This window comes from Engraulis encrasicolus, chromosome 7 (genome assembly GCF_034702125.1).
Source record: "Engraulis encrasicolus isolate BLACKSEA-1 chromosome 7, IST_EnEncr_1.0, whole genome shotgun sequence".
Taxonomy (NCBI): domain Eukaryota; kingdom Metazoa; phylum Chordata; class Actinopteri; order Clupeiformes; family Engraulidae; genus Engraulis; species Engraulis encrasicolus.
The window spans coordinates 8,871,543-8,898,264 of record NC_085863.1 but is presented as its reverse complement, the minus strand read 5'-3'; the positions used below and the strand labels follow the sequence as shown (position 1 = coordinate 8,898,264).

The 26,722-nt window shown below is 44.3% G+C and overlaps 2 protein-coding genes across 3 annotated transcripts; one reads left to right on the top strand and one right to left on the bottom strand.

The window, feature by feature from the left end:
* Nucleotides 1–856: 856 nt before the first annotated feature.
* gng3 (guanine nucleotide binding protein (G protein), gamma 3) lies at nucleotides 857–6,832 on the bottom strand. Its single transcript, XM_063202826.1, has 3 exons — nucleotides 6,721–6,832; nucleotides 5,111–5,210; nucleotides 857–1,195 (listed from the first exon to the last, which is right to left on the bottom strand). The coding sequence occupies exons 2-3, from the start codon at nucleotides 5,207–5,209 to the stop codon at nucleotides 1,067–1,069; spliced, it is 228 nt and encodes a 75-aa protein (XP_063058896.1). The 5' UTR covers nucleotide 5,210; nucleotides 6,721–6,832; the 3' UTR covers nucleotides 857–1,066.
* A 1,449-nt stretch (nucleotides 6,833–8,281) lies between these two features.
* LOC134452417 (seipin-like) lies at nucleotides 8,282–26,484 on the top strand. Of its 2 annotated transcripts, none has more exons than XM_063202806.1 (12): nucleotides 8,282–8,425; nucleotides 9,274–9,387; nucleotides 10,430–10,692; nucleotides 12,710–12,890; nucleotides 15,593–15,736; nucleotides 17,693–17,827; nucleotides 20,898–20,995; nucleotides 23,475–23,616; nucleotides 23,992–24,076; nucleotides 24,877–24,948; nucleotides 25,393–25,455; nucleotides 25,815–26,484. In XM_063202806.1, the coding sequence occupies exons 2-12, from the start codon at nucleotides 9,340–9,342 to the stop codon at nucleotides 25,970–25,972; spliced, it is 1,389 nt and encodes a 462-aa protein (XP_063058876.1). In that variant the 5' UTR covers nucleotides 8,282–8,425; nucleotides 9,274–9,339; the 3' UTR covers nucleotides 25,973–26,484. The 2 variants fall into 2 exon arrangements, with proteins under 2 accessions (XP_063058876.1, XP_063058877.1); XM_063202807.1 differs by having other exon boundaries at nucleotides 12,809–12,890; nucleotides 25,815–26,482.
* Nucleotides 26,485–26,722: the final 238 nt, after the last annotated feature.

The following is a 26,722-nucleotide window of genomic DNA, read 5'->3' as shown; positions in this document are numbered from 1 at the left end:
CCCAAAAGCAAGGGGCCAAATTTGGGCAGAAATAATAATCTCACATTTAGCAAACGTGTACACAGTTTCAGTGATGGAGAAACCTGTATTCAGAAGAGATATCATCCACTGCCAGATATTTCAAATGACCTTGTTTTTTACCTGTCTTAGCCCCTTAATGCACGCCGTACCTCCTGTGGCAAGCTGTAATAGACATAGAAAGTTAACTACTATAGTACTGTGCACGGGGCCTTTAGTAATACATTACGACTTGGTCATTGCCATTCTGGTAACAGCTAATTTATAATGCTGTGTCTTAAGGGGTTAATTAATGCAACCAAAGTTGTTTACTAAGATAAAGCAACATTGGTGCAACTGGCCAGGTAAAACGTTGAGGTTTTTTAGGAATATGTGGCACTAGATTTGTAGCTTCTGAATTCAGGCTGCCCTTCATTGTCTGTAGTGCAACACAGTCTTTCAAGGCCGCACCTCGTCATGATAACCAAATACTAATGTAATTACACACTCTCCCACCATGCTACTCTAAAACTAAAAAGGCAACATACTTACAGTATATGCAATGAGAATGGTTGAGCATATTGATTCACAGAAAAAAAAGAAAATAACTTACATTAGGCCAATGACCGGGCACAGTATTAGTAGTAAAAGTTTCACGTAATTACAGTTTACACGGCTACCTCACCATTTGATTATCCAAAAAATGAAGTGTGCTTGCTATTGTTGTGTGTGTGTGCTTGCGTGCGTGCGTGTGTGTGTGTTTTCATATGTACATTAGCCTGTTGGTCATGTACTGGAGTGTCTCTCTTAATTTGCTCTCACAATGATTTAATTTTAATATGTGTATTTTGTTCTTTTTGTATTTTGTTACTGATTTTTATAAAGGTCGAAGTATAACTCTAGTGATAAGAATTTGGTTCAGTAACTTGTGTGTGTGTGTGAGTGTGAGTGTGTGTGTGCACTGCAGGTTTAAAAATCTGCGACCTATAGAGTAGGCATAGTATTCCCCCCTCGTCGTCGTCTTTGCTCTCTTCTCCCTCGGTGCCCGCGTGTCCTCCTTGCATGCGGATCACAGGAGGGCACAGAAGAACTTCTTTTCCCTGAAGGGGTTCTCGGAGGTGGGCACGGGGGTGATGAGGGGATCCTCACACACGTGCGCGTCACAGTACGCCATTAGGTCCGCCGCCGCCTTAGAAACCTACAGGAGACACAGAGGTCAGTGAAACACTTTTATCATGTATTTTGTTCACTGTGGTATGATGCTGTTGCAGACATCAATCCCACTGCCTTGGATGTAACCAATGGTTCAAAGTACTAGACCAATATCCAGTAATAATAATAATAATGCATTTTATTGAAAAGCGCCTTTCAAAACACTCAAGGAAACTGTACTGAGAGAAACAAAAATAAAGCAAGACACATAAACAGAATTTTAAACAAACAAAAATATATATGAAAATATGAATATGAGATAAAATAAAACAAAACAAAAGTTAAAGAATAGGCTATCTGAAACAGAAACAGTAGTCCATTTCGGTTGGTCAGGCCTTCCCTCGGGTGAGCTGAGGTAAAAACTCAGCCTTAAGATGTGAACAATCGAAATACTGTGAGTGATAATAATGCCAATGTAATGGAGTGTACTACACTGAAATGTGTATTATACTACGTATAATGTATTAGTGTTTTTTATCTGCTAAAATGTTGGACTTAATTACTGGTTGGATTGTGGACAATAGGTAGACTAACTTCTAAACAGCTCCGGCATAAGTTAAGGATGAAATAAAATGAATTAATGAATAAAAAACACTCCCTGGCTGGACCCAGAAACCAGCAAAAGGGTGACAGTTATTGGATTGTAAGGCTCCAGGAACTCTTACAGTAGGCTACCGTTAATGTTTCAAACATGTCTATAGCATCAGTTATGTGCATCTTTTATGTGGCTGTTTTTAGAAGAGTTCAACATAACACATGGACTGAAAGGAAAGTGATAAAACATCTTACATTGGTTCTAAAAAAATATTTGCTTCAAGGAACAGCCAAGTGTTCCAGAGACTATTCAAGGCCAGAATATGAGGTAAATGGTCTGGATAATTTACCTCTCCAACCAAAACAAAGCTCCTTTTGACTATATTATCTGAATCTCTGCCTCTTTCCTATTTCTAGAAGAATAGAAGAATTATACTTAAAACTTGAGATTTCAAGTGTACAGTGTTTGGTTAATTATTGCTTGAAAAAAGACAGGCAGGAAAGCAGACAGACAGACCTTTTATATGTCTCCTAAGGGAAATTAAGGGAGGCCCAAGGAAGACTTGCTCTCCCGGGGGCATGTCACCGAACTCTTAATGATGTGGTACAGTAGCAATTAACAAAGACATGACAATAGGTTTTTAGGACATGTACCACATGGGTTATGGTTTTTAACCATATAGGCCTGCCATAACCATTAACCATGACCATTAATTAAATATAAAAAAGGATTAGCAATTTGATGACCGATCTACAGTAGTTTTAGTAGCTCAAATTGCTGAAAAGGCATCCAGCCTTGATTAGACAGTGACATCATTCACTTCTCTAAATGTTACCACATACAAGCTAAGACATACAAGCACACGGGTCAATGACGTTTTAGTACTAGTGCATAGCACCTGTCAAAGTGGTGCAACCACAGCTTATTTATTTTACCACACCCCTTTATTTATTTATTCATTTTTTCCGTTTGTTTTTAGTGGATTGTCTAAGAAGCACATCTTTACTGGACATTCACTACCAATTACTAATTCATCTATGGGTATTAGCTGTGGTTGTACCATGTCTGAGCCCCAAAAATGTCATTGACCTGTCCCACACACACAGTCAACCTTCTGCATTGCGCAACACAACTGACAGGCAACGTGTACTGTGGAAGAAGTAACACTCTTTTGAGACATGCGTGGAACTTACTCAAATGCTGATTATGATACACGTAGGATATTGATTATGGTGTTAGATCAGAAAATGGCGCCTTGGTTATTAAATTACCATTAGCATTTAGACACACTGTAGTTTGTAACACCATTTAAATGAATGAGGTTGCCAATCTGTTCTGTGACAGTCCTCAGCGCTTCCTTACACCCCACCCAACTCTACAAGTATGTGTCTATTGTCTACTCTATATTGCAATAGCTGCATGGACACAGAGATATTCAGACAGACGAAGGGGTTATATTGTCTGCTGGTGCTGGTGCAGACAATATAACGTGGTGCAACGTTTTGATCGTAGATCTTCTTCAGGCATCTTCATAGCCTGATTATCGTCGACTTTCAAAACTCTTCGAGACTTAAACACAAGCAGGTAATTGGAGTGCTTCTGGGTCTTCACCTTTTTTCCTTGGTGCTCATCAGTGTAGGGGCTCTCAAACTTGGTCCAGAAAGACAGATGCTGAGGCGCTCAAGGTTGCAATTTTTTACTGCATTTGGCTACAGCCAAGATAAGTGCCTCAGCATCTGTCTATATTGGACCAAGTTGCTGAGAGCCCCTAATTTCGACTGATGAGCACCAAGGAAAAAAGGTGAAGACCCAGAAGCACTATATAGCACAGAAGCACAAATAAAAAAGTAAAAAAAATTGCAACCTTGAGTGCCTCAGCATCTGTCTTTCTGGACCCTCTTTCGCTCTTGGTCTGACCAAGAGCACAACAATTAACATTTCCCAAACAGCGTTTCCCAAATGGCCTCCCTTGGTTTGCTAATGATTGTTTGCTTCCCAACAAAGTGGGAGGAGTTCCCGTATTAACGGGAACTCAGAAAGTACTTGCATTGACTCTTGACCTGACTGGTAGCAACGCTGAAGCTGTTGCGTCACTAGGAGGGCACGGCCTGGCTAGCATCTTCAGGCAATTTCGACTGACCACAGTGCATTTTACAACACTGCGTGTTACAAGTGTTGCAAGCAACGCAGGGCTTCCAGCTTCTGGATAAACAAGGCAACCAACATAACACCACTAGCCACCCCTGTAGAGTGTCAGAATCCCCGACGAGTGCACAAGATGCCCATGCTTTATAACCTCAGTGGGTGGACTGGCTAGTAGAGGGAGAGTTGTGAGACAGGAGCAAAGAGGAGATACAGGATAGAGTGAGACAGTTGCTTGCTAGTACGTAGTGCGGTTTAGTGTGTGTTCTGGGTGGTACACAATGAGCCAGGGAGTGATACATTACAGAGGGGTGAAACTGGCAGAGGGTGAGTGATCTGTGAGATAACTATTGGCTGTGGTCTAGGCAGGAGGGAAGGGCAGTGAGACAAAGACAGAGGTGCTATGGTGAAGGGGAGAATAGTCGCCCTGCTCGACTTTGAACCCAGGCCTACGTAGTGGACTCTTGCACTTATGGTGTCCCTCATGCAACTGCCATTCACTTTATATATGCTTTACCCATCTTTGAGGTTCTTCACAGCAGGGTCACCTATCCTGGAGGTCCCTCCTCGTATGGATTTACGCTTCACACAGTGGATGTACCTCAGATGGCCTCATGGCCCAGCCCTCCCATGTCTGACACCACATTTGTAGCGAAGGAGGGAAGAGATGGCCCGTCCGGCTTTGAACCCAGGGAGCAACTCTCCCATCACTCCGCTACAAGGTAAGACAGGCATCTGGCCATGTTTTTTTTGGATATTAATGGGCAATCTGGACACAGGAGAAGATGGAAGGCGGGATGAGAGGATCTAGAGGCAGACACGATGGGGTAATGAGAAGAGAGACACTGGATAGATTTGAACCACCTGGCAGACGAATTGGGACAGGTAAGAGAGAAGACAGGCTTGGACCTTCCTGGATAGATAGGAGAAATGAGGAGAGGGGACAATGGGAAGGAGAGAGAGAGAGAATGAAGAGAGGAAAGAGGGAAAAGAACAGATACGGGACAGGCGTGGTCCACTGGGCAGACATACTGTATTGGGACAGGTAAGAGAGAAGGGACATGAGACAGGCTTTGGTCCTTCCTGGTTAGATATGAAATAGATTAATGAGGACTTGGAAGGTGGGATGAGAGAATGTATGTAGAGACAGACACAATGGAGCAGAGAGATAGAGAGAAGAGACTTGGAGACCAGGCTTTTGGTCCATCAAGGCCCTCATCTCACCTTGATGCGGCAGAAACTGGCTTCAATTTTGAGCTGCTCCACCAGCTTCCTGGCCTGTCCGACACTCATGGTGCTGTTCACGGGGGTATCTCCTTTCATCCTGCCAACACACACACACACACACACACACACACACACACACACACACACACACACACACACACACACACACACACACACACACACACACACACACACACACACACACACAATGGCCAAATAAGAACATTGTTTTTTTGAGGTGTCTAGTGTATCTGTTGCAGTTAGACATACTCCATTTAACACTGTATATCGACTGATACATTTGCCATCAATTCAAACATGTGCATGTGGTTAAACCGAAGTGTATACGCATGGTGATTTGTGTTCACATTTCCATCTAAACCCTTCTATTACTCTCTCTTTCTCTGTCTCTGTCTCTCGCTCTCTCTGTCTCTCATAAACCTCACAAACAAAAGACTCAAGACAACACACACACACACACACACACACACACACACACACACACACACACACACACACACACACACACACACACACACACACACACACACACACACACACACACACACACACACACACACACACACACACACACACACCAACTGTTTCTTCCTTGCTCTCCAGGGACTCTCCTCCATCGGTGTCATTGCTGCTTCCTATTGAGTGCTGCTTGCCCTAGAAAGCCTAAACTTGATCTTAAGGATGTGACGAGGTTGTATATGGAGTAATATCGGGCCACACATAAATAACAATGTAGTAAAGCTATGCAGGGCACACAAATGAACTCTGGCATGGTTAACCTTAAGATAATGGCAAACCTGGACAATCAGTCCCTACGTAGACCAACAAGCTGTCCATATCCACCTAAGACTCAACATCACAAGTGTTTCACATCATTTTACTATACATTTTCCAAAATGACCTGTCATTGGCTAAAATTGAAATAATGCTGGGCACCATCTTAAATGAATTTATTCTTTACATTTTAGACTAATGACAACAATGAATTATCGCACACAACAATAGCAATGCTTTAGAGATACAGAAATACTGTAGAGCCAAGGCAGACCGACAGTGTACTTTGTCATATTACATTCTAGACACAATAATGAACAAATCTGAACAACACATGCACTGCAGCAATCTAGAGGTTCACAAGTCCGAGTGTGAGAAAATCTGAGAAAAATAATTCACATACAATTGTAACCCTCTTGGCATTCTGCTAAGACCGTTCCGCCTCTGTGTGTTTGACCGTGTGTACATCTGTGTGTGTGTCTATGTGTGCTTGTGGTTGATGTATGATAGCTACGGCGGTGTCTCTATATAAACCTACCACCACACCTTTAACCCGAGATATCACAAAATGTGTCAAGAATAAAATATTCAAATGATGAAGGGAATCATTTTTTGGGTGAGTGAGCGTGAGGGAATGAGGGCCAGAGAGGCAGGTATAGGGGAGGGAGGCAGAGACGGGCGGACCACAGGAGGTGTAAATTCCTCCCGGTCTGCAGTCTCAGGCCTCCTCTCCCTCTCCCTCTCTCTCTGTCTCCTCATTCTACCCCTCTTTCCCTTTGCATCCCCCCAGCTTCATCCCCCCTTTTTCTTACCCTTGTTGTATTCCTCTTCTGGTGTAATCTCTCCCTCCTCTTCTCTTGACGCCCCTCTCTCTCTCTCTCTCTCTGTCGTTTTCTGTCTGCTTGGTTTGTGTGTTTGTGATTTCAAGCCAGCCGGATGGACCCCACCCTCATGGACGATGTGGATGCTCCCTCGTTCCGTGCAGTCCGGTGCACCGCAATTCTGCTACACTGAGCAGCGAGTCTGTGGTTGTTACACGCAGCCCCCCCTCTGCAGCCGGTGGAACGTGCCAAGATGAGGGGGGTGGTGCCATTGGAATGAATGTGTCTGAGCTGGGCTGGGTCGTTCCATGTTGAGGGGCAATAGGGGGGAGTGCGAGGATGGTGTGTGGACCCCAGGAGAATGGGATCAATAACATGAGGCTGAGCAAATGATGCTAAAGTGAAAATGGCTGCCTGTGTGTGTGTGTGTATTGACGCTGTTAAAAGCCTCAGCTGTGAGTGCCGTGTGTGCTGGCTATGGTTTCAACCCTGCATTAGTCATTACCACCACCATCACCCATCCCCCCTCCCCTCTCCTCTCCCATCTCTTGTTACCATGGGAACTGCTGCAGTCTCAGCCTCTTTGTCTTTGCGAGCGCCGAGCCGAGCATCGTGGCACCATTTTGCTCTGATGGTCTCTCCCACCTTGGCGGAGATCTTATAAACCTCCCCTCTTGAAGTCGTGACATCATTCCTCTCCTCAGATGGGATGGTAACCCTCTCCTCTCCTCTCCTATCCTCTCCTCTCCTCTCCTCTCCTCTCCTCTCCTCTCCTATCCTCTCCTCTCCTCTCCACCTGAAGCCATCCTGTCTTCCACTCCTCATCATACACCCCCCCCCCTCCTCCTCCTCCTCCTCCTCCTCTTTCTCTTGGGCTCTCACTTGGGTTCCAGAGAAATTGATTTGGACAGATGATATCAGACTGGTGGGTAGGGGAATGGGAGAGCAGGACAGAGGCAAGGTCAGAGGAAAATGATCAGGAAAGAGATTTTTTTTTTACATTTAAAGACCTCAATATTTTAAATTAGTTCATTTGAGTGATTGTTGAGGAAAATCCAGAAATCATTTATATTGTGAAATCTACACCTGATTTAATATCAATTCATCTTCTCTTTAACTATGGCCATGTATTAATGTAGGCCACATGATTAAATATATGATGCCATGTATGATTGAAGATACCTTCAAGAAATACAAATACCAGTAAGTTTCATGTAGAACAGAATGTGTGATGATCAATAACATTATATTCTCTTATAATAATAATCATCATCATCATCATCATCATCATCATCATCATCATCATATTAATAATAATAATAATAATAATATAGAAATAATAATGTTATTTCTATTACTATTAGTCATTCATTCATCCATTCATTCATTCATTTTTTTTTATTTTCTTTTATGTATTTATATTGTAGTTCTTTTAATGATATTCCTGGTGTGACATGTCAAGACAGGCTGGTCACGCGTTGCTTCAGATACGGATTTCCCATTGTACCTTCTCAGTCGCCGTAGTTACTTGGGCTAGTTTTCAAAACAGAAAACACACGCGAACACTGGAACATACTGTACTGTCTTGGTAACTTGTTTTATCTAGTGTTAATAATTGTGGTATATGCACCTTTCAAATAGGGCAAGCTACGTGTTTGCAAGGTTTGTTAAAGAGACAACAGACACGAGTAGGATGGTAAGTGTGGGGAAAGTTCCTTCTGTTAGAGTGAATTTAGCTATTAAGCCGCGTCTGGTCCTGACTAGCTATCGGCTAGCAAATCAGACCTTTCTAGCGGTAGTTTTTACATTCTTACCAAGTTGATGGAAATTAATTTAGCAATGCACTATATGGTGCATGCATTGTTCTTCCCCTTGTGCTGTCACATGCTGGTCATCACGCTATGGCGTATTTTCCCCATACGACGTATTATTTTGGATGGTTTTCAGCTGTGAAATTTTCGTGGATGATGTATTCCTACCCATGAAGTTTGTATCTGAGAAACGTAAATGCTCCTATTATTATGACTGCACAGCTCTGTCTCATAATATGTCTGCGACACTGTCACAGGTTTTCGTTCATCTTCTTCCATCTCGGTGTCAAATTGCGATTTTCTCCCTCTGGCTCGTGCACATCTTGTGACATGCCAGACGCTCAGTGGAATTTTGGCTAGAATATCATGCCCAAAGCGTAGCATCGCTTTCCTTCAGAAATATGGATGAAGCAACCATTAGATTTTATCTAAGGACTTCTTATGGATTGAAGAAATTGCCGTACACACGGTGACACTAGTGTGCCAAGTGTGATGACACTAATGCCATGTAATGAAGAACTAACTATCTTGTACTTGATGTCTTCTGCTCAGTGACAGTATAGCACTGTTTAGCCTACTCTAGACAATTTCTCAATTTTACACCTTTCAAAACGGCGTCCTTCCGACACGACAGACCAATGGCATGAGTAGAGTTGACTGTGGTACTCCAGACTAGGCTCTGACCAGTGAGGGTCCCTGGTGAGCCCCTTCAACAGCTGCTTATTTCTCTCAGGTGTGTGACGTGTGACCGCCCCCCGACCCCAGGACAGGTGAGGGGCGGTGGGTGGCACATCATCTCATGCAGACAGAGGAGAAGAGGCCCCTGGCGTCGGCAGAAGAACCCCAGGTAAGACTCTCAGGGAGCAGAGGCAGAGCCATTATGCTTTTGTTCTTACCTGCTGTGTTTTATGTTTTTTAGTGATGCGTTGAACTACCTCTATATGAACAGAGAAAACACTAAACAAGCATGAACAATTTTATGCATAGTGCAGACTTCTCCCCACAGTCTTTCAGGTTATATTTTGGTCAGCGTTTTAAAAGAGGACCCCAATCATTTGGCTGAAGCCTGCACCTACCTATGCTTATGAGACTTTCCCCCACTGTGTAAATATGCCGTATAAACTTGGCTTGCCAGAGCTGAAAGAGTAGGCAGCAGAAGCAGGAGCTCGGCTGCAGCAGAGCCTTAATACTTTTGCCCTGACGTATTTACTCCAATTTACTAATGCCTGTGTTTTTGTGAAGGACACTCAGCAGTCACTGAGTGCATTTACATGTAGGGAAACAGTTTCAAACAGAACATTGTCAATATTGGGTTTCAAGTTCCGGAATATTCCATTTACATGTGTGGAGGAGTGCGGAATATTTCCCGTAATATGGCCACATTCCGAATGAATAAAGAGTTTTCTTACGTCACATGGGCAAACTGAATACTAATATTCTAATTTTAAAATCGGAATATTCTTTGCATGTAACTGCATTCTCTGTATGAAATGCTTTAGGTACAAAATAAGCTTCCCTTGCATTGGCTTTGCCAGAGTCCAGCGACTAGGTAGCAATAGATGCAGAAGAAGAAGGACATGGGTACGATGATTGGGCCCGTACTGCTGTGGCTGTCCTCTTTATTTCATCTGTTGTGATTTAACCTCCAGTGGCACGCTGTAATAGTTGAAAAGTTAACTACCATAGTACTACACTACTATGACATAACACAGGGGCTTTAGTAATGCACTACGACTGGGTCATAGCCATTCTGATTACAGCACATTTATAATGCTCTGTCTGAACGGGTTAATGTTTTTTTATGAATTCCATTGAACTGCCTCTGCTCTGTGAGTGTATGAAACAAAATGTGTTCATAAATTTTTTTTTTTTAAAACTGTATTTGCCAGAGCCCAACGACTCGGCATCAGCAGAAGCAGCGGGAGAAGGAGAGAGACGTCGGCATGGGTGGGGTGACGGGTCCGGTGCTGATGTGGCTGCAGGACGTGGCGGCGGTGACGCTGCTGAAGGCCAGGAGGACGCTGCTGCAGGTGGCCATCGCCGTCTGCATCCTGCTGCTGCTGCTCTGGGTCTCCATCTTCCTCTACGGCAGCTTCTACTACGCCTACATGCCCCTGGTCAGCTACGCCACGCCCGTACACCTTTACTACAGGTACACACACACACACACACACACACACACACACACACACACACACACACACACACACACACACACACACACACACACACACACACACACACACACACAGCCCTCTACTACGCCTACATGCCCCTGGTCAGCTACGCCACGCCCATGCACCTTTACTACAGGTAGGCAGACGTGTGAGCAGTACGCACGCAGACACACACACACATACACACACACGCACACGCACACGCACACGCACACGCGCACGCACACACACACACGCACACAGACACACACAGCCCTCTACTACAGGTACACACACACACACACACACAGCCCTCTACTACTCCTACATGCCAGGTCAGCTACGCCACGCCCATGCACCTCTATTAGAGGTAGTGAAGCACACAACCAATGAAACACCTATAACCACACACACACACACCCACACACCCACACACACACCCACACACCCACACACACACAGAGCCATCCACTACTTTTAAACTTTGACTACGATGTCATCTCTATGAAAATCCCACAATCCTGATTGATTCTTTTTTTTAAAGATATTTTTTTTGGTCTTTTTGATTTTATTTATGATAGGACAGTGAAGGTGGAGACAGGAAGCGGGTGGGGAGAGAGAGACGGGGAAGGGTGCATGCAGCCGCATGGTAGACGAGTGCCCTACCATTTTGCCACGGCAGGGCCAATGCTGATTGATTCTATCACGTTGCGATCTGGGAGCAGAGCGAATCTGAAGATCCTCCAGACCCTCGTGCGAGCTCAGTGTCTGGCGAGAGTCAAGCTAAAGGAAGGGTGCTGTATACACATACACATAGATTTTGTACTGACACAGAGCATATTTGTTTGTTATTAATTAGGTATAAAGTCAGTTCTAGAGTGATTTAGATATACATGGTACGACACAGAATTCAGGAGGTTTTGTTCTGCACAGCATTTTACAATGCTTGCCATCCTTTGACTACGGTATAGTTTTGGACCGCAACAATGAGTAGCTTATCAGTTACCGTTATCTCTGTACCCACACGCATACACCCATGTACCCTCACCACACCACATGCACATATGCAACAGGCAGATTATGCAAACAAGCCCAATCCTCTGAACCTCTTCCAGTGGGGAAGTTGTTGAGGGGAAGATCAGATTAGTTTGAACACAGGCTGACCTATGACCAAGATTGTTTTCGAAAGTCCACATGTGAGCAAATGCAAATTAAACAGGAAGTAGAATGTCGGCCCTTCTTGGACTTCTGTAATTACAGCCGTGATTCCGCCATGCTTCCGAAATTAAAGGTGCATTATGCCACATTTCCATGTTAACTGATTACCTTGGTGAACCAATTGATGCTCCTGAATGAAGACTCTCCTGATCGCTCGTGTAGTCTGTGGACTGAAAACCACACATTGTGAAATCACACATTCATCTGAACGGCAGTGTTGAGGCAAAGGAAGATACAAAGTTGAAGGGGAAAGCCCTGTTGGTCAGAGCTTCTATGCAGCGGTGAGTTCCATCTGAGCTCCAGAGTGCTTCTGGGTAATGGCACAGGCAGACACCTCAGGCTCTCTGGGGGGGAGGAATCACTCAGACAGCTGTAATGCAGCCTCTGCTGAAATTAACCGGCTGGACGTCTCTGTTTTTTATTTTTTCAATTATTTTTTATTTTATTTTATATTGAATTGAATTCAATTTGTGCAATGAATGTACAATTCTATCATGGTAGATTTATGTAACTGTTGATTCTTACGGCACACATTCTACTACTTTACTCATGGTGTGCACACCCTGAAATTGCTGGTGTGGGGTTGCAGGTTAACCATTTTACGAAAATGTGCTATTATGACATCACGTTGGGGGTTCCGCAGGCTCATAGGAGTCTATGTAGAACCTTAGAATCCTGGGGGAGTTCCCCCAACGTGATGTCATACCTGCAACCCCACCTTTAATATGTGATGTGGTCAGCAGGAGTTAGTTGGGTGCACATAACTGTGATATTGTGTTCATATTGCTCCTTCAGTGACACACTACTGCAGGATTTGGTAAATGCCCTGTCCTCTGCCCATATGGACAGCATGCCTATGAACTGGAGGGTTGTGTGTGCCATTTGCTCCTGCAGGACCGACTGCGTCTCCAGCGAAGGAGAGCTCTGCTCCTTCCCCAGGGCCAACATCTCTCTGCTCAAGAACGGCAAAGACCAGGTGGGTTGTTGTAATGCACAGACAACGCTCACCTACCTAACACACCTGCAATGTTATATGAATGTACCTACCCAGTCCTGTCCTCTGGGCAGTTAGCATGATGAGGCACGCCTTTGTAGTGAGATGGAGAGAGTTTGGCGAGGGCTGGTTGTGTCTGTGTCATATACCCTGTGATCAACTATCTAAAGAAGCTGTTCTCAACAGGGGCTCTGCAGTTACATTACACTATGTTACATTGCATTTGGCGGACACTTTATAACCAAAGCGACTTTCAAAAGAGGACATAATGAAGCCAACATCACAAGCAAATACAAAGTGCACAGGAGATATACAGAACAACAAGTGCAGTTGCAAAGAGGGGTTAGTTTAAAAAAATAAAATAAAGAGTAAATACTGAGTAAACACACACACATACACATATACACACATACACACATACACACACACGTACACACACACACACAAGCTAAACTAGACATCATGTCAAGAGGCTGCCCTGGGGATAGGCCAGCTCAAGCATTAGTCTAGTTGTGCATGGTGGGGCATTAGTCTATGTCATTTTTTTAAGCTAAGGAGGGCGTTGGGGGCCTTATGATGAGCTCACGGGGGCGTTTGTTCAAAAAAAGGTTGAGAACTACTGGATTTTTCTAAAGGAAATGAACCGGAGGCCTTCGTGGAGCTTGATAGTTCAGTTGTTTACAGCTCCTCTTATTAATCCTCACTGAATAAAATGTGCTGAACTTGATTCCATAGCTTATGTCATATGCAAAGACCAGGTGGGTTGCATAGACATCGCTCACCTAACATGCGTGCAACGTTACATAAATGTACCCAGTCCAGTCCTGTGGGCAGTTCCCGAGTTGACAGTGGCACACCTTTGTGTAACTATAGAGAGAGGACAGTCTGTATGGCGAGGGTAGGTCGTGCAGCAGGCTAGTAGCTGGCAAGTAAATACGACGGGAGGGTGTGGTGACCAAAGATAGATCTTTAATTGATCCCGGAGGAGATGTAGGCACCCAGTAGCTTTATGAGGTATTCAAAGAATGCTGCTATCTAAGCAGGACAAACACCAGTCGTGCAAAATGAACATCTAATGCCAAAGTAAACACAACACCATTGTTACAATTAGGGCTGCTCGATTATGGAAAAAATCATTATCACGATTACTTTGGTCAAAATTGTAATCACGATTATTAATCACGATTTTTTTGAAAATTATAACAAGGTGAAATATAACCAAGAATGAATTGTATACGGGATGAGCAAAATAAAATGAATTGTAATAATTATGTAAAGGCAATAGCATGGAACTTAGATGGACAGATTTCTGGCCAGAAACACCAGCCTGTCAAAGGTAGGTCACTATTGGCACGATTAAATCACGATTGAAATCACGACTTCGATTTCACGGTTTTATCACGATTTTCGATTATTTTCGATTAATTGTGCAGCCCTAAATACAATACATAACAGGGACACAGCTCCATTCCCATCTCTCTTGTTTTGCCTCTCTTCCATCTCCTCTCCTCTGTTCACTCCTCCCCTCTGTTCCTCTCTCCCTCCCATATCTCTCCTGTCCCCATCTCACTGTCCTCTTCCCATCTCCCACTCTCCAATCTCCTCTTCCCCTCTCCTTTCACTCGTCTCCCCCTCTCTCTCTCCCTCCCTCCCTCCCTCTATTTCTCCTCTCATTTCCTTCCCTCTTCGCAAAATGAAACGATAGGTCTGTCTGGTGAACTTTGTACTGTGGGGTCAGCGAAATTTGCAATCTGGCTCACACGTGAAAAAACAAAATTCTAGGCTTTAGCTCCCAAAATCCTATGGAGGGGTTTAAGGGGTTGGTAATGAGGCGTATAAAGATTGAGTTTGCTTACTACAAAATGATCCATGGGGCATTGTGTGTGTGTGTGCGTGTGTGTGTGTGTGTGTGTGTGTGTGTGTGTGTGTGCGTGTGCGTGTGCGTGTGCGTGTGCGTGTGCGTGTGCGTGTGCGTGTGCGTGTGCGTGTGCACGTGCACGTGCGCGTGCGCGTGTGCGTGTGTGGGCAAAATTTGGAAGGATGTGGCTCATAAGGGTTTTTATCTGTGTGAAATCTGGGATTTTCTACTTGATAACTACTTGATTGATGTATGATTCATAAGTCGGTTCTCCCTATATCATCTCCCCTTTACCTCCCTTTCTTCTCTCTCCTCTCTCTCTCTTCTCCCACTCTATTTTTCCTCTCACACCATACTCCCCTTCTTTCCTTCTGTCCTCCTCTCTACCTCTCTCCCCCTGTTGCCCTCTCTCTCCATCTCTCCCTCACTTCTGCTCTCCCACTTTACTCTGCACTTCACCTCACCTCCGCACTTCACCTATCTCCATCTCTTTTTCCCCTCTATCCCCTCTCTTTCCTTCTCCTCTACTCCCCTCTCCTTCTCCTCTACTCCATTCCTCTCTTCTCTCATTCTCTCCTCCTTTCCCCACTCCCTCCCCTCCCCTCTCTCCTATCCTGCTCTCCTCTCCTCTCTCCTCCCTTCTCTCCTCTCTCCTCTCCTCCTTCTCCCTTCTCTCCTCTCTCCTCTCTCCTCTCTCCTCTCCTTTCCTCTTCTCTCCTCTCTCCTCTCTCCTCTCCTCCTTCTCTCCCCTCCCCTCTCCCCTCTCTCCTCTCTCCTCTCTCCTCCCCTCCCCTCTCTCTTCTCCTCCTCTCCTCCTCCGTCTCAGGTGATGGTTCCAGGTCAGCCGTACCGCGTCTCTCTGGACCTGGAGATGCCAGAGTCTCCAGTGAATGAGCAGCTGGGCATGTTCATGGTCAAGATGTCCTGCTACAGCCGCGAGGGACACACCACCACCTCCGTCGCACGCTCTGTAAGGCACAAGCATCCACACACACACACACACACACACACACACACACACACACACACACACACACACACACACACACACACACACACACACACACGCCTCCGTCACACACACATACACGCATACCCACATGCACAGACTCACACACACACACACACACACACACACACACACACACACACACACACACACACACACTCACTCACTCACTCACTCACTCACTCACTCACTCACTCACTCACTCACTCACTCACTCACTCACTCACTCACTCACTCACTCACTCACTCACGCACGCACGCACGCACGCACGCACGCACGCACGCACGCACGCACTCACGCGCGCACGCGCACACGCACACGCACACGCACACACACTCAGAATATCTGTCTTTTGTTTCTTTCTTCCTCTTTCCTCCCTTCCTAAAATGGTTGTTCCATTATGCTAGTCTTTCTTTCTCTCTCCTTTCACCTTGTCTTTCTCAGATTCCACGTTCGTCTGTGTCACTGATCTCGTGATGCTATTTGTAGCAGTGTGGTTTAGATTGGAAAAGCTATCCTACAGCACAGCCATATGTATATCACACACACACACACACACACACACACACACACACACACACACACACACACACACACACACACACACACACACACACACACACACACACACACACACACACACACACACATAAAACAGTGATTTCATTCAGCCTGTTTAGATGACTGGATCATGACACTAATGCTGTCGATGCCCCGTGATGGCCATGGCCCATGTGGTCCCACTAGTCTCCAGTTCGCTCCTCTCTCTGAGATCTCTCCATGCTGATAAATAAATGCTTTCATCATTATATCTGGTGGACATTTTACCCATTACTGTAGTCACTTGTAGGGATGTAAAATCGAAATGTATCGGAAGTATCGGCCGGCGATTTAATCGAATCGCATCGTATCGTGGGGCATTCTTAAGAATCGAAAAGAATCGAATCGCTGGCCCCTGTGCAATGCCCTAGCTCCATAACACAATAGTAGTGGAAAAGTAATTGGAAAAAATCGAATCGAACCAAATCACATCGTGTCGTGGGGAATTATTTAGTATAGAAAAAAATCGAATCCCTACTTTAAGAAATCGATACTGTATGGCGTCGTCATGAAGGCTGTGATTTACACCCCTAGTCACTTGCAGTTCCTGCATACACGTACATACTACAGACTGCTAACTACACTGTTCACTGGGGTGAGTGGGACTGGCATTAGTCTATTTTAGGGACGCACGATACCACTTTTTTGAAAATCCATACAGTGATTTCTGTACTTGCTGATACCGATACAGATATTGATACTTTTACCAGCAACATACAATGAAAATAAATGCATACCCTTGTTTTTTCCACCTGTGATATTTGTTTTTTTGTACATTGATATGTAGATTTAAATGTTATTAAATGTATGATGCGGTGCTTTTTCCCCGTGCTGCTTTCAAGTTGACAGAATGTGATGAGATGTTCAGTTGTTCTGTGTAATAACAGCGTTGGTGCCTGGTATGGGCAAGTGTTAGACAAGTACGAGTATGAGTACGAGTACGAGTACAGTGAGCCGAAAGTATCAGGGCCGATACCAGTACCGATCCCTAGTCTATTTAGATTTTTAAAGATATTTTTTGGGGCTTTTTATGCCTTTATTTGAGATGGGTGAGTGTGACAGGAAACGAGTGGGGAGAGAGAGATGGAGAGATGGTTCGGCATTGAACCCTGGTCAGCTGTGTAATGGTACAATGGTGCAATGGTCTTTAATGGTGTGTGGTGCAATGGTCTTTAATGGTGTGTGGTGCAATGGTCTATGCTCATTGAGCCACTGCGCCCCGTCTATTTCCAAAAAGGTTGAGAACCACTGTGCTAAGTTGTGTTGTGTTGAGGCCTTATGCCTTATGCCGTATGTGACTTCCTGTTTCCCATCAGGCCATGCTGCACTACCGCTCCAGCCTGCTGCAGACCCTCAGCACGCTGGCCTTCTCCCCCCTGCTGCTCTCTGGCGTCTCCGAACAGAAACAGATGCTGGAGGTCGAACTGTTCTCCGACTACAGGGACAACTCGGTAAGTGTGTGTGTATCATGTCTTATAATATTGTGTACGGCTGTTTGCGTACTGCGTAGTTGGTCTGATATAGTGTGAGGTGTGTGCATGTGTGAATGTGCAATTGTGATGATATTGATGTTGTCTGTGTTGTATGTTTGTGTGGTTTTATGCTTGTGATGCACTTTTTAATCGATGTGTCTTGCGTGTGATTCTTTTGTCATCATCAGCTTGTGTGAGATGTGTTCACTCACCATACAAAGGTCTCAGGGTCTTAAACACTAGCTATCATGTTATGATGTACATTGACTGTGAAAAAAGTGGCAATGTAGTTCAGAAACGTACACTCACCGGCCACTCGCTAGTACCGGGTCGGACCACCTTTTGCCTTCAGAACTACTTTAACTGCCTGCAACAATACTCAGGTAGGCTGTGGCAATGCCAAAATGCTGAATTTGAACTAAGGGGCCCAAAGTGTGCCAAGAATGTATCCCTTACACAATTACACCAACAGCCTGAACTGTTGATAGAAGACAGGGTGGAGCCAAATTCTGACCATACTATTTAAGCGTGTCAGCAGAAATTGAGACCAGGCAACATTTTCCAATCTTCTATTGTCCAATTTTGGTGTGCCAGAACTAATAGTAGGCTCAGTTTCCTATTCTTGGTGGACAGCAGTGGCACCAAGTGTGGTCTGCTGCTGCTGTAGGAGGATCAGGAAGCGCGCTAAACACCTTGTCTTCTTATACTTTACACTGGGTGCTTAACTTCGTCGATGAATGAACTCAAATCTCAAAAGTAAGTGAATAAAGAAGCACTCATCAGATTTCTTTTTTCGTTTTTAAATGCCTCACATCACAGACGTTTCGGGCTTACACCCTTCTTCAGTGTGAAATTTCACACTGAAAAAAGGGTGTAAGCCCGAAACGTCTGTGATGTGAAGCGATTAAAAATGAAAAAAGAAATCTGATGAGTGCTTCTTTATTCGCCTACTTCTGCTGCTGTGGCCCATCTGCCTCACGGCTTGACTTCCTGTGCATTCAGTGATCTTCTTCTGCGTTGCTCTGTTGTAAAGAGTGGCTATTTGAGTCATTGCTGTCTTTCTATCAGCTTCGACCAGTCCGGCCATTCTCCTCTGAACTGTGGCATCAACAAGGCATTTTTGCCCACAGAACTGCATTGAATATTTTCTCTTTTTCACACTTTTCTCTGTTAACCTCAGTATATCAGCAAATTCTGAAATGGTCAAACCAATAACCATACCATGTTCAGAGTCGGTGAAATTATCTTTCTCCTCCATTCTGCTGCTCAGTTTGAGGTTTGAACTGCATCAGATCATCTTGATCCAAATGTATTGAGTTGCCGCCATATGATTGGCTGATTAAAAGAATCTTAAACGTGCGTCAATGAGGAGTTGGACAGATGAGCTTTATGAAGTGGCCAGTGAGTGTGCATGTACAGTAAATGCCCAAACTCTGCCATTTTACAAGTTGTCCACAATCGCTGACTTGGCTTGTTTGTGTATTGTACAGTATACAGTATGTGCACTGTATTCTCACTGAACTGATTTGGAAGAAGGTGCCCATTGTTCCCACGTCTGGTGTTGCCACATCCAGTATTTCGGAGGAAAGTAAATCCCTACTGTTTGCTTTGTGCATACAGCCATGAAATAATACAAGAACACAAAAAGGATTTTAAGTGTGCGGACCTCTCACTCCGAAACTACAGTCAGCCTTTGTCCTGCACCTTTTCCTGGGATGTGCACAATTTTCACCTTCAACTGCTTTGTGCATAGAACATTTTGTGTTTGAATATGTCCAGATTTGTTTTGGGCTCATTGACGTTTCAGTAATGGCACGCGTCAGGGTGGTGCAACCACAGCTAATGCAACTATTGTATGGATTTTTTTGTTTTTGTTTTTAGTGGATTATCTAAGGAGGATATTCATTGAAGTGCTTTAATTACCAATTACGAATTCATTTATGGGCATTGTACCACGTGACGTCTGAGCCCAAAAACACGCCATTGACCCTTTAACATTTTCCCTTAGAGTGGATCTGCTTCTGGTCTGGTGTGACTCGCACTGAGATCATATGCATCCACTTCCCCTTATTGCTGTTTGTGTGTTCAAATGTGTCACCGGCATATCAGGTTTGTGGTATTCTGCCCTACTACAGAACACAGTAACTCAGCTTACTGGTAAACTGAGAATAAAGACTTTAAAGTGTCCTTTCTGGAGAGACAACTGTGTTGGAGGTAAAGTGGTGATGACACTTCCAAATAATATTTCGACCATTTGCAAGTTACTGCGTTCTGAAATTGTACAGCAGTATAGTTGTCAAGGCTCCGGACTTAATTATCTGCTGAAAAGTGTTTCTAGCAAGATGGTGCCTCCCTGATTTAGGAAGATCTCCAAGCGGGAAGGAGGGCGTTCATTTGATGTAGAGAATGAATGTGGTTCCACAGGTTGTCTGTGGGTAGGGCCATAAGTGAAGTCTGACTGAGATTTTAATCTTGTTGCATTTTGGCATTAACACCATCATCCAATCACAGACTGTCCCTTTGAAAACATAATTGGCATTACCGGTATTGGCTTTTGTGTTGCTTTTGTGCACAGTTTATTTTGGTTGTCATAATGTCTCCACCCATCACCGATCCATTTTTTGCATCTTTGCTGTATTCTCCAGAGGAGGGCCTTTTAACTTTGAGCACCAGCCACCCCCAGAGGTCTCTGCAAGTCTCTGCTGTAGTGCCAATTTATAGACTAAATGTTTTTTAGATCATCAACTTAGAGCCCTCAAATTATGCTGACCATAGGGACTGGGGACAATGTGTGTGAGTTGTGTTTGGTTTTTTTATTGTTTTTATTTTTTATTGTTATTGTTGTGTAATATTGTTGTATTGCATTTATTTGAAATATTGTGTGTGTGTGTGTGTGTGTGTGTGTGTGTGTGTGTGTGTGTGTGTGTGTGTGTGTGTGTGTGTGTGTGTGTGTGTGTGTGTGTGTGTGTGTGTGTGTGTGTGTGTGTGTGTGTGTGTGTGTGTGTGTGTGTGTGTGTGTGTGTGTGTGTGTGTGTGTGTGTGATAATAGTATCAGCCTGCCGTGGGTGCCATGATTGAGATCCACTCCCGTCGGGTGCAGGTGTACTCCGCCCAGCTCAGGATTCACGCCTACTTCACTGGCATCCGGTAAGATGCACTGGGGGTTGTTTACAGTAGTGATGTTCAACATATGGGCCGGGGCCCACTGGTGGGCCGTGAAGGTATTCCAAGTGGGCCTTGAAATCATTTTCTAAAAATTATACTCATATTTTGGTGTGTGTTGCTGTTGATTTATTTGAGTTTTATTCTTAATTGGGTCAGATGTGGGTCCCGAACATTTGGGATAATTTCAAGTGGGCCCCAAGTTGAAAAAGGTTGGGAACCCCTGGTTTACAGTATCCTGACTCCCGTCCTCCACCTGCGCTTGTGGCCTCGTGCTTCGCTGATGCCTCGCCCTCGTGGAGAAAGCAATGAAGTTTCCCCGCTCAAAGAAAAAAGGGTCAGAGGGCTTCCGCATTCACTCAAGTTTTGGCGAAGGTGCTCTTTGGTTATCCTTTACTAAGGATCCATCCAAGTCAATGAAAAATATCCAAGGCACTCTTCTGGGTTAAAAAGCTTTTAATAAACAGCTAGTTCATAGTAGAACGGTTAGAAATTGCCAACATGTTTCGGCCGACAATGGCCTTCTTCAGGGCTGTAAAAACATTTCAAATCTCCCTCTAAGCTTCCCCGCTGTCAGACTAAACACAACAGCCTTTGGGAGAGTTTTCCCCATTCAACATCCTGCTTGCAGATGAGAAAATGACTTTTAAATTGTGCGTTTTGTGAGATATTGAGTGCGTTCCAATATGCAACCTTGCCTCCTCCACTTGTGCTTGTGGCCTCGTATCAGGAAGTAATATGTCATGATGACATCACAGACAACAGCATTACTGTATATTTCAATATCTCGCAAATTCTCAATTATGACGTAATTTTCGCATTTGCAAACTGGATGGTGAATGAAGAATAGTCCCCCAAAAATTGTTTTGGCTAGGCTGACAGCGGGGAAACTTAGTTGTTTTCAGGAGGCGGGCCGAGGCCACAAGCACAAGTGGAGGTGACAAGGTCGCATATTGAAATTCACACACTATCTCCTCTTGTATCTCCTTTCCTCTTATCTCTCTCCTCTCTCCCCTACGGCATTGGCATCCTGTAAAGCACACCTGCGTCTCTCACTATCCCTCATTCAGTTCTTTCGTTCAGAGGAACATTGATATACACGCACTTCGTTCTTCTCTTCTCTTCTCTTCTCTTCTCTTCTCTTCTCTTCTCTTCTCTTCTCTTCTCTTCTCTTCTTTTCTCTTCTCTTCTCTTCTCTTCTTTTCTCTTCTCTTCTCTTCTCTTCTCTTCTCTTCTCTTCTCTTCTTTTCTCTTCTCTTCTCTTCTCTTCTCTTCTCTTCTCTTCTCTTCTCTTCACTTCTCTTCGCCCCAGTCCTCTCCTCTCCTCTCCTCTTCTCTTCTCTTCTCTTCTCTTCTCTTCTCTTCTCTTCTCTTCTCTTCTCTTCTCTTCTCTTCTCTCTCTTCTCCTCTCCTCTCCTCTCCTGTCCTCTTCTCTTCTCTTCTCTTCTCTTCTCTTCTCTTCTCTTCTCTTCTCTTCTCTTCTCTTCTCTTCTCTTCTCTTCTCTTCTCTTCTCTTCTCTTATCCTCTCCTCTCCTCTCCTCTCCTCTCCTCTCTTCTCTTCTCTCCTCTTCTCTCCTCTGCTGTAGTGATGATAATTAGCCCTAGGGGCTTTGCCCTCTGTGCTCCCTGGTGATGTTGGAGTGCTTAATCACTTTAGTGTTTCTTAAAATGTATCTTAATCATCAGTTCCACTCATGTGCTCAGCCCCGTACCTCTCCTCCCTTCTGTCATCATCTCCCGTGCTCGCTGGTCATCCCCCCATTATCCCCATGCTGCTTTCATTGTAATATCCTCTCTCCCTCCCTCTCTCCATCCTTCTTACTCTCTCTCCCTCCATCCCTCTCTCCATCCTTCTTACTCTCTCCCCCTCCATCCCTCTCTTCCTCCCTCTCTCCATCCTTCTTTCTCTCTCTCCCTCCATCCTTCTTTCTCTCTCTCCCTCCATCCTTCTTTCTCTCTCTTGATCCCCCTGGAGGTGTAGTTGTGCCTGTATGCAGGATAGCGTTCCTCCCTTCACATGCTGTATTTGTGTTTATATACGGGTAGCAGGCTTGTACGAAATTCCGAATTGACTGAATTTCAATTCAAAGTAATTCCAAAATACAAACAGTAGGGGGTGTCATTACCCTGAATTTCTTTGAATTTAATCTACACCACCCATTGAAAGTACATAGAACACCACCACCTACGTAGTGTTCGTGTTATGGCATTACTTTGAATTGAAATTCTTTCAATTCGGAATTTCGTACAAGCCTGACGGGTAGATGGCTATAATTTCTTATTATGCGAAGCAGTGAAAGTTTTACAATGTAATAAATAAACGAGTGGCTACTTCTCAAATCTCTTTGCCCCCCTCTATTCTCTTTCTCTCTCTCTCTCTCTCTCTCTCTCTCTCTCTCTACCCCTCTCTCTCTCTCTCTCTCTCTCCCTCTCTCTCTCTCTCTCCCCCTCCCCCCATGGCAGGTATGTGTTGTATAACTTCCCTCTGCTATCGGCGGTGGTGGGCGTGGGCAGTAACTTCCTCTTCCTGTGCGTCATCGTGCTGTTTGGCTACCTGCACATCATCTGGGGCGGCATCTGGCCCCCCGAGCAGGTCCGCGTGCGGGTAAGAACACCTCACCTCACGTGTGTGTGTCTGTGTCTGTGTCTGTGTGTGTGTGTGTGTGTGTGTGTGTCTGACTGTGTGTGTGTGTGTGTGTGTGTGTGTGTGTGTGTGTGTGTGTGTGTGTGTGTGTGTGTGTGTGTGTGTGTGTCTGTGTGTGTGTGTGTGTGTGTCTGTTTGTCTGTGTGTGTGTGTGTGTGTGTGTGTGTCTGTGTGTGTGTGTGTGTGTGAGAGAGATGTAGATTTATGTGACATGTAGATTATTTTTTACAGTCTTTTGTGTTTTGGTGAGAATACACATAAGTGCCCAGTTGTGGGCGTGCGTGCGTGTCTGTGTGTAGTGAATGAAGGTGTGTAACTACTGCTGCTTTGTTTCAGGTGATGATGGGGGATGCCACTCGACTGCAGCAGAGGAGAGAAGAGGCACGCAAGCGCCTGTCATCCACCAACCTGCAGAACGAGTGTACGGACACACACACACACACACACACACACACACACACACACACACACACACACACACACACACACACACACACACACACACACTACTAAAGTTGCTCTACCTTTACGAATCCAGAAGCCTCCAACGCTGCAGCTGATTTTTTTTAAGGAGGTCAATAAATGAGGGCAATGAAATCCTATCAGATAGCTTTTATTAGTATCCACGCTATCAGCACCCCGCTGTGAAGCATTACTGCACTAAAATTACCACCCCTTGCACTGCAGTCATTGGGAACACTGCATTTGTGTTGTGTTGTTAAAAATGGATCACTTGCCCTCAATGTTTAACGGTGGCATAGAGTGTCTGAAGTGCCTCTTCACAGCTTGCATCATCTCTATACAGTGCGTACGTACATGCCCAATTAGGAAAATGCTTTGCCTTTCATAAGTTGAGTTCAGTTGGTCTAATGCATTTTCAGTCATATTCAATAACAACAAACAGATGTATTTTTATTTTAGCCATCAAAAAAATGTGAAAAGAAAATCTGGGTACTTTAGGTTCTGCACCTTCACAACAGCAGTGGTCCTTGACTACTGTAATCATCAAAAAAAATGGACACATTACATTGCATTACATTACATTTAGCACATACTGTCATTCAAAGCAAAGACCTAATCAGCAACATGCAATGTGTGGATGCACTTGGTTACTGTAAGGCTTTTTAAAACACATAATAATAATACTACCAAGCACATTTTCAACAGATTATGAACATGATGCATGCAAATATTAACGAGCGTTGCTATCTTTATTTCCAGTCAATAAGCCGGACACAGATAGACCGCCCTCTAGAGGAAGCACCCAGGAAGCACTCTCCTCTCCAAAAAAGGGTAGGATTCTGAATAATAATCAGAGGTGTCAAAAGTAAAAGTAAAATTACTTTTGTGGTGTAATTACAACACTAGCACATAGCATTACATAGCTGTTACACCATTTACTCCATTGTACCTAATGAGATAGATAGACTGTGTTTTTACTGAAAAACACTGAAAACCTAACAAGAACCCAACTTGAACAAGAACAAACTTGATCCAAACAGTGCAGAGTTAGCTGATCGTAAGACAATTACACAGGTCTACTGGTTACCCAGATAAGTTAATTGTGTTGGAAGGAAACTGTGTGTTCTTTTTTTACTTTTACTTTTACTTTTGACACCTCTGATAATAATATTAATATTAAACAAATCCAAATGATTATGTATTGAACTTTGTAGAAAGTGTAATTGAGGTGATGTTTGTATGGCCTTGTGTAAAACAACCCTCTGTTTTGTGTAGGGTTACTAGAAGCAACCGTGATTCGCGCTTCAGATTCTGAAGGAATGCAATACAGCAGTGCAGGTTTGTGTGCTTGCATGCGTGTGTGTTTTTAGTGCTGCGTTTGTATTTGTGGTTTGTCAGTAGGGGGAGGATCTCTGCACCACATTGATAAACAGTACATTTCGGTTGTGTAGTGTGTTTAGTTAGTGTGTGTAAGTTTGTATCGTGTGTATTTGTGTGTGTGTGTGTGTACTGTATGTGCGTGTGGTTTGACTTTTGTTCTCTGTATGATATGAAAAATGTGATAAAGTAATAATAATAACAACAACAATAGTACTAATGCTAATTATGACTAAAGCAATATTAAAATTATAAAAAAATTATATAATAATTTCTAATAATGGTAATTCTGTTTTATTAATGTTTGTGTGTGTATATAGATGAGGCAGTGATCCTGGAGGCCCCGCGTCTGACTGAGATGGAGGCGAGTGAAGAGGAGGATTCAGAACCCTCCAGCAAGACTCCCCCGTCCACCCCATTACTACCACCACAAGACACACCCAGCAACAACGACATCACTCTCAGGCAGAGACACTGACACATACACACACACACACACACACACAAACACATGCTTATCCATGTCGCAGCAACTGTGCACTGCACTGAAACCGTGAGGGTATTCCAAGAACCTGCTTCTAGTAAATCAGGTCAAGTTAACCTTGATTTAGTGGACCCTTCCGTGGTGGTAACGGTAGGGCACTCATCAGCTACACGGCTGACCCGGGTTCGATTCCGGCCCGGGTCCCTTGCCAACCCTTCCTTGTCTCTCTCTTCCCCACTCGCTTCCTGACATTGCTTCACTGTCCTATCGAAATAATGGCCAAAAAAAAAACCCCTTGATGTAGTGGCAGCAGAGACCATTGATAAGGTAGAGATCATTCATGAGGATACTTTTCCGGGGTCCATGTGATGTAAGGTGTCCGCCCCTTTAGGAGAACGGCTGAGGTTGAGAACAAATAGAGTTCTAGGGCTGTAGATCAGTGTTTCCCAACCTTTTTAGTCTTGCGTACCCCCTAAGCCTATTGTCATGCCATGAGTACCCCCTAACTCAGACTCTATATATCTTCCTCTATCCCCAATGTGTATATATTCCATACAATTGTTATCAATACACGTCTTCCAAGTACCCCCTGTACTTTGCTTGCGTACCCCTAGTGGTACACGTACCCCTGGTTGGGAACCACTGCTGTAGATGACGGTAGCGCATGCCGTATGCAAGCCGCCACTAAATGCCACAGAAAAAGAAGAAAGAGAAGAAGAGCACTCCCCCTTAGCAGAGCGGACC

What these genes read in the sequence shown, in the direction of transcription:
- gng3 (XM_063202826.1), bottom strand. Translation starts at nt 5,209, where the DNA reads ATGAAAGGAGATACCCCCGTGAACAGCACCATGAGTGTCGGACAGGCC. An exon ending in CCAGTTTCTGCCGCATCAAG is followed by an intron (nt 1,196 to 5,110) that starts GTGAGATGAGGG and finishes TGTCTCCTGTAG; the next exon opens with GTTTCTAAGGCGGCGGCGGA.
- LOC134452417 (XM_063202806.1), top strand. Translation starts at nt 9,340, where the DNA reads ATGCAGACAGAGGAGAAGAGGCCCCTGGCGTCGGCAGAAGAACCCCAG. An exon ending in CCCGTACACCTTTACTACAG is followed by an intron (nt 10,693 to 12,709) that starts GTACACACACAC and finishes TTGCTCCTTCAG; the next exon opens with TGACACACTACTGCAGGATT. An exon ending in GCCTACTTCACTGGCATCCG is followed by an intron (nt 20,996 to 23,474) that starts GTAAGATGCACT and finishes CCCCCATGGCAG; the next exon opens with GTATGTGTTGTATAACTTCC.